General features: G+C 36.8%; 1 protein-coding gene across 2 annotated transcripts in view; it reads left to right on the top strand.

Moving 5' to 3' along the window:
* The window catches only part of DPY19L3 (dpy-19 like C-mannosyltransferase 3), a 113133-nt gene that overhangs the window by 73177 nt on the left and 20097 nt on the right, over positions 1 to 19859 (top strand). For both annotated transcript variants that reach the window (XM_077132273.1, XM_077132272.1), the window contains exons 9-15: positions 10288 to 10419; positions 11726 to 11827; positions 13813 to 13886; positions 14031 to 14189; positions 17145 to 17267; positions 17633 to 17744; positions 18365 to 18421. In XM_077132273.1, the coding sequence (XP_076988388.1) occupies positions 10288 to 10419; positions 11726 to 11827; positions 13813 to 13886; positions 14031 to 14189; positions 17145 to 17267; positions 17633 to 17744; positions 18365 to 18421 (759 nt within the window). The remainder of the gene's footprint in view (positions 1 to 10287; positions 10420 to 11725; positions 11828 to 13812; positions 13887 to 14030; positions 14190 to 17144; positions 17268 to 17632; positions 17745 to 18364; positions 18422 to 19859) is intronic.

The raw sequence follows: 19859 nt of genomic DNA, 5'->3' as shown, positions 1-19859 counted from the left end.
CTTCTCTAGATAACTCTATAGTAGTCTTCCCTGAGGACATAGCCGCCCCACCTCCAGCCTGCCTTGAGGGATTGGCCACCCAGCCTCCTCCTGAAGGGATTAGCCCTAGAGTGATTATTCCTGTTTCACCAGATGAAACTGCAAATGAAAGCCCTGAAGCAAATGGCTTGGAAGATATTTCTAATTCTTTTCATGACCCACCCCCACCAGCCCTCATTTCTTCTAGACCTATAACTGGACTAAAGTCCCAACAGGCCCCTAAAGGTGAGGTACAAAGTATCACACATGAGGAGGTACGTTATACTCCAAAAGAACTGTGTGAGTTTCCCAATTTATATAGACAGAAATCAGGGGAATATGTGTGGCAATGGATTTTTAAGAGTGTGGGATAATGGTGGGAGGAACATAAGGCTGGATCAGGCTGAATTTATTGATATGGGCCCACTAAGCAGAGATTCTGCGTTCAGTGTTATAGCTCGAGCGGTTAGAAAAGGTGTTAACAGCTTGTTTGGGTGGTTGGTTGAAACATGGATCAAAAGGTGGCCAACACATTACCTGAGGTTGAAATGCCAGAACTGCCCTGGTATAATGTAGATGAGGGGATCCAGAGGCTTAGAAAGATTGCAATGTTAGAGTGGATTTATCATGCAAAGCCTGCTCTTACACCCCAGGAATGTCCAGAGGATGCACCTTTTACCAGAACAGTGAGAAATAAATTTGTGAGACTAGCACCATCATCCCTCAAGAGCTCTGTGGTTGCACTTCTCTGTAGGTCAGATATTACTATAGGAACTGCCGTCACTGAGCTGGAATCCTTAAACACAATGGGGATGACAGGATCCTGAGTTGGCAGAAGCCAGGTGGCAGCACTTAATCACCAAAGACAGGGTAGACGCAGCTATTATAATAGACAGCAAACTCAAAGGAGGCATCAGAATTATATGACACGCAGAGATTTGTGGCATTGGCTAGTAAATCATGGGGTACCTAGAAATACAATAGAAGGGCAGTCTACTAAATTTTTGTTGGAGCTGTATAAACAAAAGAGTTCTAGGTCAAGGGAACAGAAGTCTAAGCTGAATTAAAAAACACAGAGTCACGGCACCTTAATTAATTTCCAGACTTGAAACAGTTTACAGACCCTGAGCCCCTTGAATGAAGGGGAGGCCAGGTCCCTATGGGGGAGAAACCTGTTACACTGCCACAAATTTATACTGTTAATCTTCCTCTAAGTCTTCCCCAAGGAGACCAACAGCCTTTTACCAGGGTAACTGTGCATTGGGGAAAAGGAAATGATCACATATTTTGGGGATTATTAGACACTGGTTCAGAAGTGACATTAATTCTAGGGGACCCAAAACATCACTCTGGACCACCAGTCAGAGTGGGGGCTTATGGAGGCCAGGTGATCAATGGAGTTTTAGCTCAGGTCCGTCTCACAGTGGGTCCAGTGGGCCCCAGGACCCATCCTGTAGTTATTTCCCCAGTTCTGGAATGTATAATTGGCATAGACATACTGAGCAACTGGCAGAATCCCCACGTTGGTTCTCTAACTCGTGCGGTAAGGGCTATTATGGTGGGAAAGGCCAAGTGGAAGCCACTAGAACTGCCCCTACCAAGCAAAATAGTAAATCAGAAGCAATACCGTATTCCTGGAGGGATTGCAGAGATTACTGCCACTCTTAAGGACTTGAAAGATGCAGGGGTGGTGATTCCCACCGCATCCCCGTTCAACTCTCCTATTTGGCCTGTGCAGAAAACAGATGGGTCTTGGAGAATGACAGTGGATTATCGTAAACTCAACCAGGTGGTAACTCCAACAATTGCAGCTGCTGTTCCAGATATAGTATCATTGCTTGAGCAAATCAATACATCCCCTGGTACCTGGTATGCAGCGATTGATCTGGCAAATGCTTTTTTCTCAATAGCTATTAGTAAGGACCACCAGAAACAGTTTGCTTTCAGCTGGGAAGGTCAGCAATATGCTTTCACTGTCCTACCTCAGGGGTATATCAACTCTCCAGCCCTATGTCATAATCTTGTTCGCAGAGACCTTGATCATTTCTGCCTCCCACAAGACATCACACTGGTCCATTATATTGATAATATCATGTTGATTGGACCTAGTGAGCAAGAAGTAGCAACTACTCTAGATTTACTGGTAAGGCATTTGCATGTCGGAGGATGGGAGATAAATCCAACAAAAATACAGGGGCCTTCCACCTCAGTGAAATTTCTAGGTGTCCAGTGGTGTGGGGCATGTCGCGATATCCCTTCTAAGGTGAAGGATAAGTTGCTGTATCTGGCCCCTCCCACAACCAAAAAAGAATCACAACGCCTAGTTGGTCTTTTTGGATTTTGGCGACAACATATTCCTCATTTGGGTGTGCTACTCCGGCCCATTTATCGAGTGACCAGAAAAGCTGCTAAGTTTGAGTGGGGACCTGAACAAGAGGAGGCTCTGTGACAGGTCCAGGCTGCTGTACAAGCTGCTCTGCCACTTGGGCCGTGTGATCCAGCAGATCCAATGGTGCTGGAAGTGTCAGTGGCAAACAGAGATGCTGTCTGGAGCCTTTGGCGGGCCCCTATAGGAGAATCACAATGCAGACCCTCAGGATTTTGGAGCAAAGCCTTACCATCTGCTGCAGATAACTACTCTCTTTTGAGAAACAGCTTTTGGCCTGCTACTGGGCCTTAGTAGAGACTGAATGCTTAACCATGGGCCACCAAGTTACCATGAGATCTGAGTTGCCTATCATGAGTTGGGTGTTGTCTGAACCACCAAGCCATAAAGTTGGGCGTGCACAGCAGCACTCTGTTGTCAAATGGAAATGGTATATACAAGATAGAGCCAGAGCAGGTCCTGAAGGCACAAGTAAGTTACATGAAGAAGTGGCACAAATGCCCATGGTTTCCACTCCTGCTGCCACATTACCTTCTCTTTCCCAGACCAGAGCTATGGCCTTTGGGGAGTTCCTTACAGTGAATTGACTGAGGAAGAGAAAACTCGGGCCTGGTTTACAGATGGTTCAGCACAATATGCAGGTATCACACGAAAGTGGATATCTGCAGCATTACAACCCTTTTCTGGGGTGTCCTTGAAGGACAGTGGTGAGGGGAAATCCTCCCAGTGGGCAGAACTTCGAGCAGTGCACCTGGTTGTTCATTTTGCTTGGAAGGAAAACTGGCCAGAGGTGCATTTGTATACTGACTCATGGGCTGTTGCTAATGGTTTGGCTGGATGGTCAGGGACTTGGAAAGACCATAATTGGAAAATTGGTGACAAAGAGGTCTGGGGAAGAAGTATGTGGATAGACCTTTCTGAGTGGGCTGAAAACATGAAGATATTTGTGTCCCATGTGAATGCACACCAGAGGGTGACTTCAGCAGAGGAAGATTTTAATAATCAAGTGGATAAAATGACCCGTTCTGTGGATACCAGTCAGCCTCTTTCCCCAGCAACTCCTGTCATTGCCCAGTGGGCTCATGAACAAAGTGGTCATGGTGGTAGGGATGGAGGTTATACATGGGCTCAGCAACATGGACTTCCACTCACCAAGGCTGACCTGGCTAAGCCACTGCTGAGAGCTCAATCTGCCAGCAGCAGAGACCCACACTCAGCCCCCGATATGGCACCATGCCCCGAGGTGACCAGCCAGCTACATGGTGGCAGGTTGATTACATTGGACCACTCCCTTCATGGAAGGGGCAGCGATTTGTTCTAACTGGAATAGACACATACTCTGGATATGGGTTTGCTTTCCCTGCACACAATGCTTCTGCCAAAACTACCATCCGTGGGCTTACAGTATGCCTTATCCATCGTCATGGTATTCCGCATAGCATTGCTTCGGATCAAGGAACACACTTCACAGCAAATGAAGTACAGGAATGGGCGCATGCTCGTGGAATTCTCTGGTCTTACCATGTTCCCCATCATCCAGAAGCAGCTGGATTGATAGAACGGTGGAATGGTCTTTTGAAAACTCAATTATGGTGCCAACTAGGTGGCAAAAACTTGAAAGGCTGGGGTAATGTTCTCCAGGAAGCTGTGTATGCTCTGAATCAGCGTCCGCTGTATGGTGCTGTTTCTCCCATAGCCAGGATCCATGGGTCCAGGAACCAATGGGTGGAAATGGGCGTAGTACCACTCACTATTACCCCTAGTGATCCACTAGGAAAATTTTTGCTTCCTATCCCTGCTACCCTGAGTTCTGCTGGTCTATAGGTTTTAGTTCCAAAATGGGGTGTGCTTCCTCCAGGAGAAACAACAGTGATACCATTGAACTGGAAGTTAAGATTGCCACCTGGTCACTTTGGGCTACTTATGCCCCTGGATCAACAAGCCAAGAAGGGGATTACATTATTGTCTGGGGTAATTGACCCTGACTTTCAGAAGGAAGTAGGACTGCAACTACACAATGGAGGTAAAGAAGAGTTTTCTTGGAATATAGGAGATCCCCTAGGGCGTCTATTAGTACTACCGTGCCCTGTGATTAAAATCAATGGAAAACTGCAACAACACAATCCAGGCAGGACTACTAATGGCTCTGAAACGTACTACCGTGCCCTGTGATTAAAATCAATGGAAAACTGCAACAACACAATCCAGGCAGGACTACTAATGGCTCTGAAACGTACTACCGTGCCCTGTGATTAAAATCAATGGAAAACTGCAACAACACAATCCAGGCAGGACTACTAATGGCTCTGAAACGTACTACCGTGCCCTGTGATTAAAATCAATGGAAAACTGCAACAACACAATCCAGGCAGGACTACTAAAGGCTCTGAAACTTCAGGAATGAAGGTTTGGGTCACCCCACCAGACAAAGAACCACGGCCAGCTGAAGTGCTTGCTGAGGGTAAAGGGAACATGGAATGGGTAGTGGAAGAAGGAAGTGATAAATATGAACTTCGACCACGTGATCAGTTACAGAAACGAGGACTGTAATTCTGTTTTGTTCATGTTATACTATTTAAGTTGTAAGATATCAAGTGTAAGAATGAATGTTGCCCAAGGATTTGCACCCTATTCTGGAGAGATGTAATGTATTTCCAGTTATATGCAGGACAATTGAGTATTGTCAGGTAAAAGAAAAACATGTATGCTTATTTGTTTTCATTTGGAAATTAAGTATGGTTTAAGGTGATATATATATAGGTGCCAAGTTGACATGGGGTGGACTGTCATGGTTAGGGACACGTGTCAACTTGGCCAAGTTGTAGTACCTGTTCATCTGATTGGGCAAGCGCTGGCCTATCTGTTGCAATGAGGACATTTCATAGGATTAGATCATGATCACGTCAACTGCATCCACAGCTGATTCCATTTGTAATCAGCCAAAGGGGAGTGTCTTCTGCAATTAGTGATGCTAAATCTAATCATGGGAAGCCTTTTAAGGAGGACTCAGAGGAGACAGATTCCATTCCTGCTTTGGCTGGTGAGCCTCTCCTGCAGAGTTCATCCAGGTCATCCGTCGGAGTCGTCGGCTTCGCAGCCTGCCCTGTGGATTTTGGACTCTGCATTCCTGCGGTCACGTGAGACACTTGTATAAATTTTATATTTGCAAGTGTTCCCTGTTGATTCTGTTTCTCTAGAGAATCCTAACTAATACAACCGATTTCTTCCAACACTGAAGACTTTTTTTTTAACTTTTTTTAATTAAAAAAAATTAACAAACAAAACATTAAGATATCATTCCATTCTACATATACAATAATAATTCTTAATATCATCACATAGTTGCATATTCATCATTTCTTAGAACATTTGCATTGATTTAGAAAAAGAAATAAAAAGACAACAGAAAAAGAAATAAAATGATAACAGAGAAAAAGAAAGATTATACATACCATACCCCTTACCCCTCGCTTTCATTTACCACTAGCATTTCAAACTAAATTTATTTTAACATTTGTTCCCCCTATTATTTATTTTTATTCCATATGTTCTACTCTTCTGTTTTTATAGTAGCTAAAAGAAGCATCAGACACAAGGTTTTCACATTCACAGAGTCTCATTGTGAAAGCTATATCATTGTTCAATCATCATCAAGAAACATGGCTACTGGAACACAGCTCTACATTTTCAGGTGGTTCCCTCCAGCCTCTCCGCTACATCTTGAACGACAAGGTGATATCTGCTTAATGCATAAGAATAACCTCTCGGATAACCTCTCAACTCTTTTTGGAATCTCTCAGCCATTGACACTTTGTCTCATTTCACTCTTTCCCCTTTGGTCGAGAAGGTTCTCTCAATCCCTTGATGTTAATTCTCAGCTCATTCTAGGGTTTTTCTCAGTCCCTTGATGCTGAGTCTCAGCTCATTCCAAGATCTCTGTCCCACGTTGCCAGGAAGGTCCACACCCCTGGGAGTCATGTCCCACACAGAGAGGGGGAGGGTGGTGAGACTGCTCGTCATGTTGGCTGGAGAGAGAGGCCACATCTGAGCAACAAAAGAGGCTCTCTTGAGGGTGACTCTTAGGCCTAAATTTTAAGTTGACTTGACCTATCCTTTGTGGGGTTAAGTTTCATATGAACAACCCCAAGACTGGGGGCTCAGCCTATAGCTTTGGTTGTCCACACTGCTTGTGAGAATATCAAGAATTCAACTTGGGGAAGTTGAGTTTCTCCCCACTCTCACCATTCCCTGAAGGGGGCTTGCAAATACTTTTCCAGTCACTGATCAAATCACTCTGGGATTCATTGGGGCATCCTTGAAGATCACTTTTATTTAACAAGTCAGTTCTCTTGTGCTGCTTTCAAAATCCTCTTTTTGCCTTTGGATTTTGATAATTTCACTATAATCCATCTTGATTACAGTAGATTTCTTAGTGTCTGCTTGGAGTTCATTGAACATCCTGGATGTGTGTGTGTGTGTGTGTGTGTGTGTGTGTATATACATATTAGCATAGATTTTAAATGTTTTTTTCTCATTTGCCTGTTAAGTCATAAAGGGGAACAAAGCAGTTACAAAACCAAAAGTATAATAATATGGGACTTTATATTCATCTACAGAGTTACTTTTACTGGTGTTATTTTTTTCTCATGTTTCAGTTACTACCAAGTGTCTTTATATATATATATATGTATATATATTCATGTCTTTCAACAGATTTGGGAAATTTTCATCTATTATTTGTTCAATAGTTCTTCTGCCCCTTTCTCTCTCTTGTCCCTTTTCGACTCTAATGATACATGTTTTGGTATACTTGATGGTGTCCCACAGGTCCCTCAGGCTCTGTTTACTGTTTTTTGTTTTGTTTTGATTTGTTTTTCATTATATTTGTTCTGCCTCTCATACTGGATACTTCCACTTGTCTTATCTTCAAGTTTTATGATTCTTTTCTCAGCTTATTCAAATCTGCTGTTGAATCCATCTCATGAGTTTTTTATTTCAGTTACTGACCTTTGCAGGTTCAATTTTTCTGTTTGGTTCTCTTTTATAGTTTGCATCTCTTTATTTTGTTCGTTCATGTTTTCCTTTAGTTCTTTGCATATGGAATCCTTTAGCTTGTTGAACCTATTTATGATAGTTTAAAGTCTTTGATAGATCTAATGCATGAACTTCCTCAGGTGTGGTTTCTGGCACATTCTTTTTTTCCTCCTTAGTGAACCATATTTTTCTGTTTCATTATGTGTTTTGTAATTTTTTGTTGAGAATGTGGCCTTGTGAGTTTATGATCTTATCACTCTGAAAATCTAGTTCTCCCACTCCTTTGGTATTGCTGGGTTTTTGTTGTTGTTGGGAGCTGGAGCCATCAATCTGTGCTTTTCCAAATTATTTTTCCTCCCAAATGAGGAGTGGAAAGAAAAATAGGGGGAAAAAAAAAAAGTTGGAGCAATGGTTGGCCTCCGAGACAGCCCCCAGCTATCTTGAGTAGCTGATCAAGAAGCAGTATTGGCAATCAGACTACATACCCTCACGTTTTGGAGGCCTAGGTCCTTATAGTCCACCCTCACACCATTCAAGTGGCACCAGGAACTCAAGCTGTCCCCACTGCTACCTGCAAGTGGTTGGGTCACAGGGGGACAGTAACCACTGCTTGATGGGTGAAGTTCACCAGTATTTTCTGCAGTTACCAACCTTTTTTTACAGCTCCTCCCAGTGTGCTACAGTGTTTCACTAGACCATAGAGTTTCAAAACAGTTGATTCAGACAGCTCTTGCCAGTTAAATGGTTGTTCTGGCAGAGGGACTAATTCCTGGAGCATCCTACTCTGCCATCTTCCCACAATCTGTTTTTGAAAAGCAAAAAATTGTTATGAAAATGGCCTTTTCAGCAAATGGTGTGGGGCTAAATATTCATATGCAAAAGAATGAAGTTGGAGTCCTTCACACCATACACAAAAATTAACTCAAAGTGGATCATAGACCTAAATGTCACAGCAAAAACTGTAAAACTTTTAGAATAAAACACAGCAACAAATATTATGACTTCTTTTTTTTTTGATGGGGGGAGTTGCTAATGGGTACAATTTCTGTTTTAGGTGACAAAAAGTCTTGGTAATGAATCTCTGTGATTGTAACTGTAATGAAAGCCACTCAGTTGTACACTTAAAATGGTTAAAATGGCAGATTTTATGTTATCTATATGTTACTGCAATAAAGAAAATTTAGTTAATTAAAGATTGTGATAATGGATGCATAACTATGAATATACTGAAAGCCATGAATTATATAATTTAAGTGAGTCAATTTATGTTGTGTAGATTATATCTCAATAAAGCTGCTAAAAAGGGGAAAAATTTTCTAACAAGTAATTCTACTTTAGGAATCTATCCTAAGAAAATGTATTCATTCATTCATTCCTCTGCATTTATTGAATGATTGGCATGTAGGCATTGGTTTAGGCACTGGGGCTATAACTATAACAGTGAACAAAATAAGGAAGTAATCAAATATAATGACCTCAGGGTTTTTTAAAAGGGTGTTTAGTAACATTAATTTCAGCAAGAAGAAGAAAAACTGTAAACAACCTAAATGATCCAGCAACAGATAAATTATGGCCTATCTATATGGTAGAAAATTTCACAGAACAGTCATTGATGGAGAAAATTATACAGTATAAAGCGTGAATTATAAAAATGTTAGAAACCAATATGAAATCAACATTGTTTCTGTAGATAGTATTGTTTTGTTTCAAGAACCTACATTTCTACTGATTGTTTTTTAATTTTTTTTATTTTTTTTGAATTTTCTAAATTATTAAATTTATAATCTTAAAAACTATCAGTCCATTTCCCTGCATTTCCATTAGCATCAAGCAAAAGTGCTTAACGGTTACTACCCTAACTTTTAAATATTTGATCTTAGTTTACTTCCTTACAGGTTAAAGAAACAAAACTATGAGAAAATATGATCTACTACTGAATAAAATGGTATTTTCTGATATTCCAGTATGAGTCTATAATTGGCGTATTTGAAAAAGAAGACGAAAACTAAGAGAAAGTCTCAACTCTTTATTAGGGCTACCTTTTTTTTTCTTTGTGGCAGTATTTTGTGTGCAAATTGATTGTTTTATATTTCTTTCTGCATAACAGTTTGGGTTTTTGGGGTTGTTTTGTGTTTTTTTGTTTGTTTGGTTGGTTTTTTACATTGGAGCTATCTTTAAATGCCTAATATGACCAAGCATTTTAATAAAGTACCATATCTGGTCCTTATACCAGATCTTTAGCATGCAGGAAAGTATGTTCATCTCTTTTTTACAGATGAACCACTTCTGGCCCATTAAGGTCACACAGTGGGTCCATGGCAAAATTAGGACCACAATGCAGGTCTGTTACCTTTAGGACCCATGATCTTAACTGTCCCACTGTGCTGCCTGCTGTGAAACCATTGGCCTTGCCTGGAGGAGTTTTCAGTCTCATCATGGAGATCAGGCCATATATGCTACTGTCCTAAAATGTGTAGCATGGAGATTTAGGAAATAATGGCATACAATTAGGTAATGGTTGTAGTAATTGTAGGCAGTAATAAAAAGTAATTTGGGAGAAAACTGATGATGACAGAATATTCTTGTTGATTCCCACAGTATGTTTACACTATTGTTTGTATCTTCACTTCATTTATCTCTCTTTATTTCCTTTTAATTAATGTTATAAAATTTTTTAAGTTATGTTATTAAAAGGTAAAGAAGCAATATGTATATGATTTGGTTTCCTTTTTCTGATTGCATTTCTTGAAGCTGGTATGTTATATAACCTGAGATGTGCTCAACTAGTGACAGCACGAGGTGGTTTCATGAGATTGTCTGTTTAACCACCTAATCTTTGGCTGTTGCAGGCAACATGGCTGTATGGTATACAGATAACAGGTTTACTTCTGGTCTGCACTCTTCAGTTTTTTAATTCTATGATTCTTGGATCGTTGCTTATCAGTTTTAACCTTTCCGTGTTAATTGCAAGAAAACTTCAGGTAGGACTTTTTATGTCCTTAATTAAACTTTCCTTGAATATTATTTAGTGGCTTGAACCCTATTTTTGTAAAGTATATAAAGAAAAATTTAGATCAGATTTCCACCAAAAAGAACCAATAGTGTCCTTTGTTTTCAGGTGCATGGTATAGCATTTCTGTTTTCAAGCTTTCTGAGGTTGTGTGCAATCCCTTTGCTTTGATATTATTTTTTTAGAGAATTCAGGGCTAAGATGCTTAGTTGAATTGCCACTGATTTAAAACTGAAATAAAAGAAATTTTTAAGAATTTATTGTATATGTGAACACATGAGCAAGAATCATGACCTTTCAAGTTGGCAGACACCTTATTGTTTGAGGTAGTAACACCACTCTTCCCATCCTTCCATACCAAAATATTGATTATAAATGAATTTAATTAAGTCTGTTTTGAGGAATTTTTGTGAATCTGAAATAAATATCTTTAGAAATCATGGGACATTGCCTAGGGCATATTAAAATCATGCTTGAAATATTAACTTGACCTTGGCTTTATCATATAATTAAAGTTTCTAAAATTCATACAAGAGTTATATTGTTTTTCCTTTATGTTCTGAAAAAGCCCCTTTCCTTTCTCATATGCTAGAAACATTTCTATATTAAGAAGCCATTTCGTTCTCTGCTTTTGGAAGAATAAATCCCTTATTAGTCTTTCAAGTAGGAGCCACTGGACAAACTGCCATAAAAATTTTTAAAAGAACAAAACAGGCTTTTAGTTGACTAAAACCAGTAGTTCTCAGTTCATCCTTGAAAATATAATTAAAATAAATACCATTAATGTTTAAACTTTTAGAGACTGAATATTTTATACAATGATCTGAAGTTATCTGAGGATTATAAGAAAATTATTGTATATCAAAGAGCACAGTTTATTCTTTTTTGTAATGATAGGTTTTTATTTAACTGAGTTATAGCTATGCCTGTGTTATATGAATTAATAACAATGTAAAGATTTATATCAGTAAACATAGCCTGAATACCTTTAAATGGCAGATACCGTACTCAGTTTGGTTGCACAGATGTAAGAAAAATGACTAGGACACATCTCCTTTTCTTAAAGAGGTCATTAGTAAGGGATTCTAGTACTATTACAAAATTATGGATATTAAGACAATGTATCTCATGAAGATAAGTAGATTATATATTCCATGAATATTTTCCCTTTGTGTTACATAATCCAATGTTTAAAATCTTTAAATAATCTGATCTTAAGTGTTTTATGAAGTTACATTAAAATTTAAAAGTTAAAACTCAAATCTATTAATTTCTAGAAAAATCTGAAAACTGGAAGCTTCTTTACTAGGCTTGGGAAACTTTTGCTACACTTATTCCTGGTTTTATGTTTGACACTTCTTCTCAACAACATTATCAAGGTAAGTTAGTAAAATGACATTTACTGTGTGTTAAATTTATTCATGAAAGAATTTTTTAAACTTTTGAATAATCTAATTCTTAATTTATAAAGTATATCAGCATATTATAAAGTTACCAGTTTTATAATAAATAGGCTCAGTTTCACTTTATTTCAATGAAAAGTATTGTTTTCTTGATGTTAGTCATTAATTCTTTTCTTTCTTTAATGTGATCTATCTTGAACTTACCTTTTGAATTATTTAACTATTTTTTAAAACTCAATCTCAAAAGCATTAAAAAAGTATCTCTCTAAATTAAAAACAGTTCTACTTCTTAGAGGTTTTCTTTCAGCAATATGATACTAAAAATTATTTTTATTGTGTTGCGTTAATAATAAAAAAAAACAAAACTGGCCCTGCTATTAATTTTCTGCTAGAAAGCAGAGTAGATCTCAGTTTTGGTAGATGTTCCCCAACATTTAACTGATTTAAAATTAGCAGCCTTATACAGTAAAATAGCTTATGTGCATCCATTTCCTATATGCTTAGTAGGTGCTTTGCTAAGATTTTTTCAGTACCTAAGGGAGATACTTAATTGAATGTAATTTTTAATATATTTTTTCAGGCTAAAAGTTTTTCCAGGACAGGCTGTACTTAAAGGTATCTCTGGGACGTTTATGTCCTATATGTTAAGTTAGAACAAAAGCAAAATGATTTCTTGAGACAGTTTTGCCCTTCCTAGAATACTACTCTCAAGGCAACAGATATTCATGTGCATACAGGCTCATACCCCTTCATAAAAGAATGAAGTGCACTCCTCTCTGCTGGCTATCAAAGATAAAGACTCAGCCAGCTACATTAAACAACTGTATCCAGGTCTTTATTATTGGTTCTTAAATTCCATGTAGACCATTACTTTTCAAAAGTTTATTTGGGGAGAACAGTGTGTCTGAAAAATTGGCTCAAAGATATGCCATTCATCCATTTACTTACTCAAGATATTCAGGGATCTGTTCTTGGATTAAGCTATACCATAGAGAGCTGCATGCCTGGACCACTGTTTTTTGGCTCCCTGAAGAATAACTTCTGTTGAATTGTATTTTATGTTTGCCAATGACCTATAATGAGAGGAGTTAGAAGATATAGTCCTTTGAAACTCCTTGGTGTTTTTACTGTTCCCATGAGAGAAATTTCTCTAGATTCTCAGTTTTAGGACTTTTATAATCTCTTCTGAGCACCTGGTTTGTTTTAATCTTAGGACCCTTTGAGTAATATAAATGCTTTTATCTTCCTCTTCGCATTCACTGCTAGAATGCTTAAGCCCAGATTTATGGCTTATCACTAATGAATATATTTTGTGTACTAACCTCAGCTCTGCCTTCATCTTATTTTTTTCTATTTTCATTTTTCTTATCTATTTTCTTCACCCAATTCTGCTGTCTGGATGTTTTTAAGCCATAAATTTAAAGTCACAGTCACTAATGGTAGACACCAGCATTTGTCCTTCATCCCTTGAGGATTGCTCCTGTGTGTTGAATTGTCTGTGGGTGAAGGAGCCTTCCATCAGTTAATATCTGTAGACACATCAGCCCCAAGGCCAAATAGCCATGTGAGCTGTATACCTATTGGACATTTTGAGGTTTCAGACCATTACATTGTTATTTTCATATCTACAAATATGCTTCATGGTGGGCAATGGTGACTCAGTGGCAGAGTTCTCGCCTTCCATACCAGAGACCCGGGTTCAGTTCCCGGTGCCTGTCCATGTTAAAAAAAAAAAAAATCTATTGAAAATATGCTTCAACCTTTCTGAAATCAAAGTCCCTCATCTTATATCTATTTCACATATTGAACTTACACATAAGATTTTGTTTGAAACAAAAGTATTTCAAAAAATTGAAAGTGGGGGAGAAAGGAGAGGGAGCTTGAAAATCCCTGTTTTAGACTTCTTCAATTCTAAGAATTACTATGAACATTTACTCATTTTACATGTTTTTCCCCAATAGAAAATTCTTAACCTGAAGTCAGATGAACACATATTTAAATTTTTGAAGGCAAAATTTGGATTTGGAGCAACAAGGTATGACTGAATTGACTGTCTATGTTTGCCATTTTATATTAGATCAACAAAAACAACTATTACTTGCAGGCTCATTTTGAGGAAAAATATCTTGTGATTTACCTTATACTGAATTTAATACTTCACTTTCTGTGTATTCCCTAGGGACTTTGATGCAAATCTGTATCTGTGTGAAGAAGCATTTGGCCTCCTGCCTTTTAATACATTTGAAAGACTTTCAGATACTTTACTTTTTTATGCTTACATATTTGTTCTGTCCATCACAGTGATTGTAGCTATTGCTGTCGCCCTTCATAATCTCAGGTAAGGCATGTTTCAGAAATGTAACACTCTAATGAATTTGTTCTACATGGCAGATAAATTACAAAATTGAAAGTGAAACTATCAGGCGCAGAAAGTGGAGTATTGCTCAGCGTAAAAGCGGAATATTTCCAGTTTAGACACTCCACTCTCAGGTTCTTTGTGAAGAAACAATTAGGAGCAGTTGATGCAGGTGCAGACTGGGTTGGGCTTAAGTCCTGGCACTGCACACTTGGGAGCAATGCGATCTTTGAGACAGTTATTTAACCTTTCATTTTCCATTTCCTTATCTGTACAATGGGAATACTAGGAGTACTTACTCTGTAGGTTTTGCAAGAAAAAAATAAGTTAAAATAACATAAAGACCTTAAATTAGCGCCTTAGGCCTAGAATATTTTTAGAAGTTATCTATTACTGACTCTTAACCCTCCATTTTAGGTTCCATTATTAGTTTCCTATGTTTTTCTACCTTCTTCCTCTAGCTGCCTTTTTAGTTCTCATGAAATATCAAGAGTTCATTATTCTTATGTTTTTTGGCATATTATTTCAAGGCTCATGAAGTTGGAGTAGACCGTAATTATATTACTTAAAGTCTTAAGCAATAATCAACATTAAAAAAAAAATTGGCTTGCCTACCAGTCTATTGAAAGAAAAAGTCAGGGATATATATTAAGACTTTTAAAACAGCTTATCAGAATATCTACCTATTAAGCTGATGGATATCTTTGCATTTACTATCCATGTTAAATTGAAAAATATTAAGTGTAAGAAGTTGAAGCTACTGTCATTTGTGAAAACTTAATGAACCTCACAAGGAAGCCCTTTTTCTATATAGTTAACTTACCAGTTAAGGTGTGGTGAGCTGCAATTTAAGCCATAAGAGAGCCATGTCGGGAAAAAGTCATTAAAATTAGCTCAGATCAGTCGAGGTGTTTTATGATTATTAAGAATGAAGCAACATTGAACCATGAAAATATTTCATTGGCTATAAACTATTTTAGTATCTTTCAGAAGTGTTCTTTTTATACCTAGCCCAAGATAAAAATTTAGCCCTGTGAAAATAGATGGAAATTGTTCTAGACAGTGTAATTTAATATTATTCCAGACATATCAGGTGTCGACAGGACACTAGACTGCATGCAAAGCAAGAAATTCAGTGGGCTTGCAGTATCTTTGTGAAAGTGTTTGCCATGCTCAGTGTGAATCTATGAGCCATCTCGGGAAGCTGATTTGGTATATGATTTTAGATAAAGATTTTAGAGCATCCTCATCTACGAAGTAGGGATATTAGGACTTTGTTAGAGGAAAAAGCACTACATTCATTAAAGTAATTTAAGAATTAGGGTGTCTTAAGATCTAACTTCTAAGTAATTTGTAGGATTTTTATCAATGCCAAGAATTTAAATTATTTTTACCTTTTTAGTATTAGGAAGAGTGATGCTATTACATTTATAGAACACACCTACATTAGCCTGAAGGATAAAACTGAAAAGGGCACCCTGTTCTAAGCTTATAGGATTAATAAGAGCCTTTCACCTTGAGGTGGGGGGGGCGCTGGGGGTTGGGGGCTGTTGCAGAATTCCCCTGATATCAAGAGAAGACAAGAAGATTTGTCCTCTACTTGTCTGGAACAATCTTTTAATATCAATATAGAAGCCAGAGTTTGAGCTTTGATACATAAAATTTAAGTAAAAGATTACCTCCAGTGGTGAAAACTGCCTCAAAGTATCATTTTAACATTTTTATGAATCTAGAAATGTGAGCAGAGGATTTCTAGGAAATAAAAGTCCTCTACTTACATAGAAAACCAGCATACCTAGTGGATCCTGTTTGATTGTACGAAGAATCAGTGGGGCTTTTATGAAAGTATTACTTTTATCTTACACTGGCAGTCCTTACTGGTATTTTCTTTTTGTGTTGACAAGTTTTGCAACATCTAGACCTACTCATCAATCTTAACATCACCAAAGTAGAGACAGCCAGACAGTATGTTCTTCCCAATGTGATGCAAGACAGAGTACATAATATATCAATACCCCCATGAAGTGTTCTTGCCAAAAAAATGAACTTGACTCTAACATACTTCTAGATCTAATTACATGTTTGTAGGAAACATGGGAACAGAGAGATGTGTTAAAATAAACATCACCACAAGAAGATAATCAGCCAGAATTCTAGAAGGTGGGGAGAGATACAGGACAAGTGATACATTTTCTTCAAAAAATAAATGGCGTTATTGGGGGAGGAGAGGAGATATTTAAGGAGACATATCAATGAAATGCAGTGTACAGCCTTTGGATCCTGATTCAAACTAACCACCTGAAAAAAAAACAATTGGAATACCAAGGAAAATTGAACACTAACTGGGTGCTAGATGATGTTAAGGAATTACCATAAATGTTATTGAATGTGATAATTTTAATGTAGTTAACATTTGATAAAAGTCTTCTGTTAAACATACATAATGAAGTATTATTAGGTTAAAAATATGGTCATTGGTTCATAAAGAACTGAATTTGAAGTTTGTGGGTACCATTTTCACTTCTACTTATTTGTGAGGACTTACAAAATACTGTTAACAATTCATAAAACATCTGTAAAAGTCTCTTCTAGTTTCACTGAGTCCAAAAGGATTTTTTTTTCTTGCTATTCTCTATTTAAAGAATTGAAGCACTTTAAATTTTTACTATTTATGTGAAATCTGCTGTGAAATTGTCACTCTAGTAATACATTTGTATTGTGACACTTTGAGCATTATAAACAAATTCAAAATTGATTAATGCTAATTCATCTTTAGGAAATAATGCATTTTTATATTTTTCAATAAACAAATATAAATATACACATGCATCTTTAAATTTATGAAGAAATAACTTTTCTTATATTTTCTTTAAAAAACATTTAACTAAATTAAAATTACGTATCCAGCTTTAATTGTGTGTTTGCTATTTTATTCAGTGATTCTGCAAATCAACAATCCATGAGTAAAGTGGAAAAATGCACAATTGAAATGAAACCTGAAACTGCCTACAATTTAATACATACTATTCTGTTTGGATTCTTGGCATTGAGTACAATGAGGTATTTTTGTCTTGTCTGATTGATTTTATTTATATTATTTAACCACTCTGTGTTTGATGTAATACAATTTGGAAACTTAAAATCATCTTCACTAATGATATGGTTTCTGTAAAATTGCCCTTGTTTACTGTCTTCTCCTAGTGCAAAATATTATTCATAACCAGTTTTTTTCCTAATTACAAATGTTCCTATATTTACTTCTGTGATAATTCACAAAAGGCAGTGAAGTTAACTATACAGATGGTTTCTGTATAGTTTCAGTAAGATTTTACCATCACATAGTGTAAAGCTGCCTCTACTTCTATCACAGACTCCAGGTTTATATACAAGTACTTGTTGACCTTTGCTTATTTCTGCTCTTACAGAATGAAGTACCTCTGGACATCACACATGTGTGTATTTGCATCATTTGGCTTATGCAGCCAGGAAATATGGGAGTTACTTCTGAAGTTAGTCCGTCTTTACAACCCAAAAAGGGTCAGTGATACCCTTTTTTCCATTTCATTTTTATGACTTCTAGTATTTCTTTCATATCAGTTCATTTTTTTCAGTAGTTACTTTTTCAGTCTGGTGAAGTAGATACTAAAATTTGAAGCGAAAATAGCTGATAGATGATAATTTTATAAGAAATTAACTTTAGCAAGATGATAATTTTATAAGAAATCATCTTTTGAATGTATCATTTCTTCTTCCCCAGAGCATAAATTAGGTATGTTCATTATACAGAATTTGGAAACACTAAAAAGCAGGAAAAATAAATTAAAGATTACCAATAATCCCATTACCCAAAGTTATCATTAGTATTTTAATGTATTTTCCTAAAATTATTTATTAATAAGTGAATGATAATGATTACTAGCCTAGAAATGCAATTTTGAGTTGTTCTTCCCTATAAATTTACTAGGTGGCAACAGAAGCTACAAATATCTGATAAATAACTGGAACCTTTGCATTGACTTATTTGTTTTCCATACTGGAGATTCATCCACTGTTAAATTATATATATATATATATTTTAAGGCGTTTGTTAACAAAACAAGACAGTGAGGCAAAATGTTTTAAAAATTTGTAATCTAAGCAGTGTCTTTCTTATGTAGATATGTATAATGCGATATTCAGTACCGATCTTAATACTGCTGTATCTTTGCTATAAGGTAAGACTGATTTTCCTCATTCTTGTCATTAATTCATCTAGCAAATTAATTGCTTTGACTCTGTGTACTTTATGTGTTATTTGGCAAATAAATTGGTTTCTGGAGGGTAAAGTATCTTCTTAGTTTCTTATGACAGCTGGCATTGATAGGAAAACTGATCTGTTTCCTAAATAGTTTTTAACAAATAAAAAAAAATTGTAGCAAATCTACTGTGATTGTCCTTCTACTTAATTTTGGATTTAACTCTTAGTATTTGTCTGATGCAAATTCTGAATATCAAGATGTTTTCAGACCTATTTTGAGATGCATAAAGTAGAAAAATTATTTTCTTTTGTTACCTTATTTATATAGAGTAAGAGACTTTTGAATGTGTCATACTTTAATGTACATATTTTATAAAGTGCTTAAAATTACCTTTGTGACAGGGCTGGGCATAAATAAATAAGTAAATACAGTAGAAGATTAGCTTTTTTTATCTATTCTTTAGTTTGAGTAGATAATGATGGAATGCTTCCTATTCTCAGCTGACTGATTTCTGAAACACCATGGGCTGTGCTTCCAAGCTTAGAGTACCCTGTTAAGAGAAAATGTGTCATCACTCAGGCTGACTACTTGTGACTCTTGTCACATTGTTGAGATTTAGGGGCTTGAATTTCCACCTGGACAAGTAGCATAGAGAGTTTGTTTTATACGGTTGAGCTCTCATCCTCTCTTTTTAAAAATTCTTACAAAATTTCTTTTGGTTTTTATTGTGGTAGCATACATATAACATAACATTTCCCTTTTTAACCACTTTGAAGCATGCAGTTCTGTGGTGTTAATTACATTCACAGTGTTGTGCTATCAGCAGCATCCATTACCCAAAACAAAAATTCTTACGCATTTTTTAAGTTTACAGTTTGCCACCAAAAGATTTTTTTAATGAGGAGAGTGGATTTCAGATTTGACTGTTTGAATCAGAGCCCCAGGTTTAGGAGGGCAATTGAAATGGGGGCTGTGGGGAGATGCATGAATCACCCACACAACGGAGCAGCCACAGCAGTTCAGCTTTGGTTTCATTTGCTGATATTTTCATGTAAGATTTTATTTGAATCAAAGGGTTTAGGCAAAAAAAGATTTGATAATCACTATATTGGATGAATCTAGTATAAATTTTTCCAAAAAAAGTATGTTCTATGTGTTCCTATCTGTCAAAAACATTTACTATTATGGGGAGAGCCCTGTGCTAAATCCTAGATGTTGGAAAACACAGAATTAGATTTCCAGCCCTTGCCTCTGAGAATTCCGTTGCTCTAATACAAATATATAAAGCTTAAAACCACCTGAAAAGCAACAATTAAGGATCAGAATGAGTATATGTTTAATCATAAATTAAGGTAATTAAAGGTGAATTTATCTTTATACAATAATCCTGAAGGGTAAAACACCTCCTACATGG

Source organism: Tamandua tetradactyla, chromosome 16 (assembly GCF_023851605.1).
Source record: "Tamandua tetradactyla isolate mTamTet1 chromosome 16, mTamTet1.pri, whole genome shotgun sequence".
Classification (NCBI taxonomy): Eukaryota; Metazoa; Chordata; class Mammalia; order Pilosa; family Myrmecophagidae; genus Tamandua; species Tamandua tetradactyla.
This window is presented reverse-complemented; position numbering and strand designations above follow the sequence as displayed.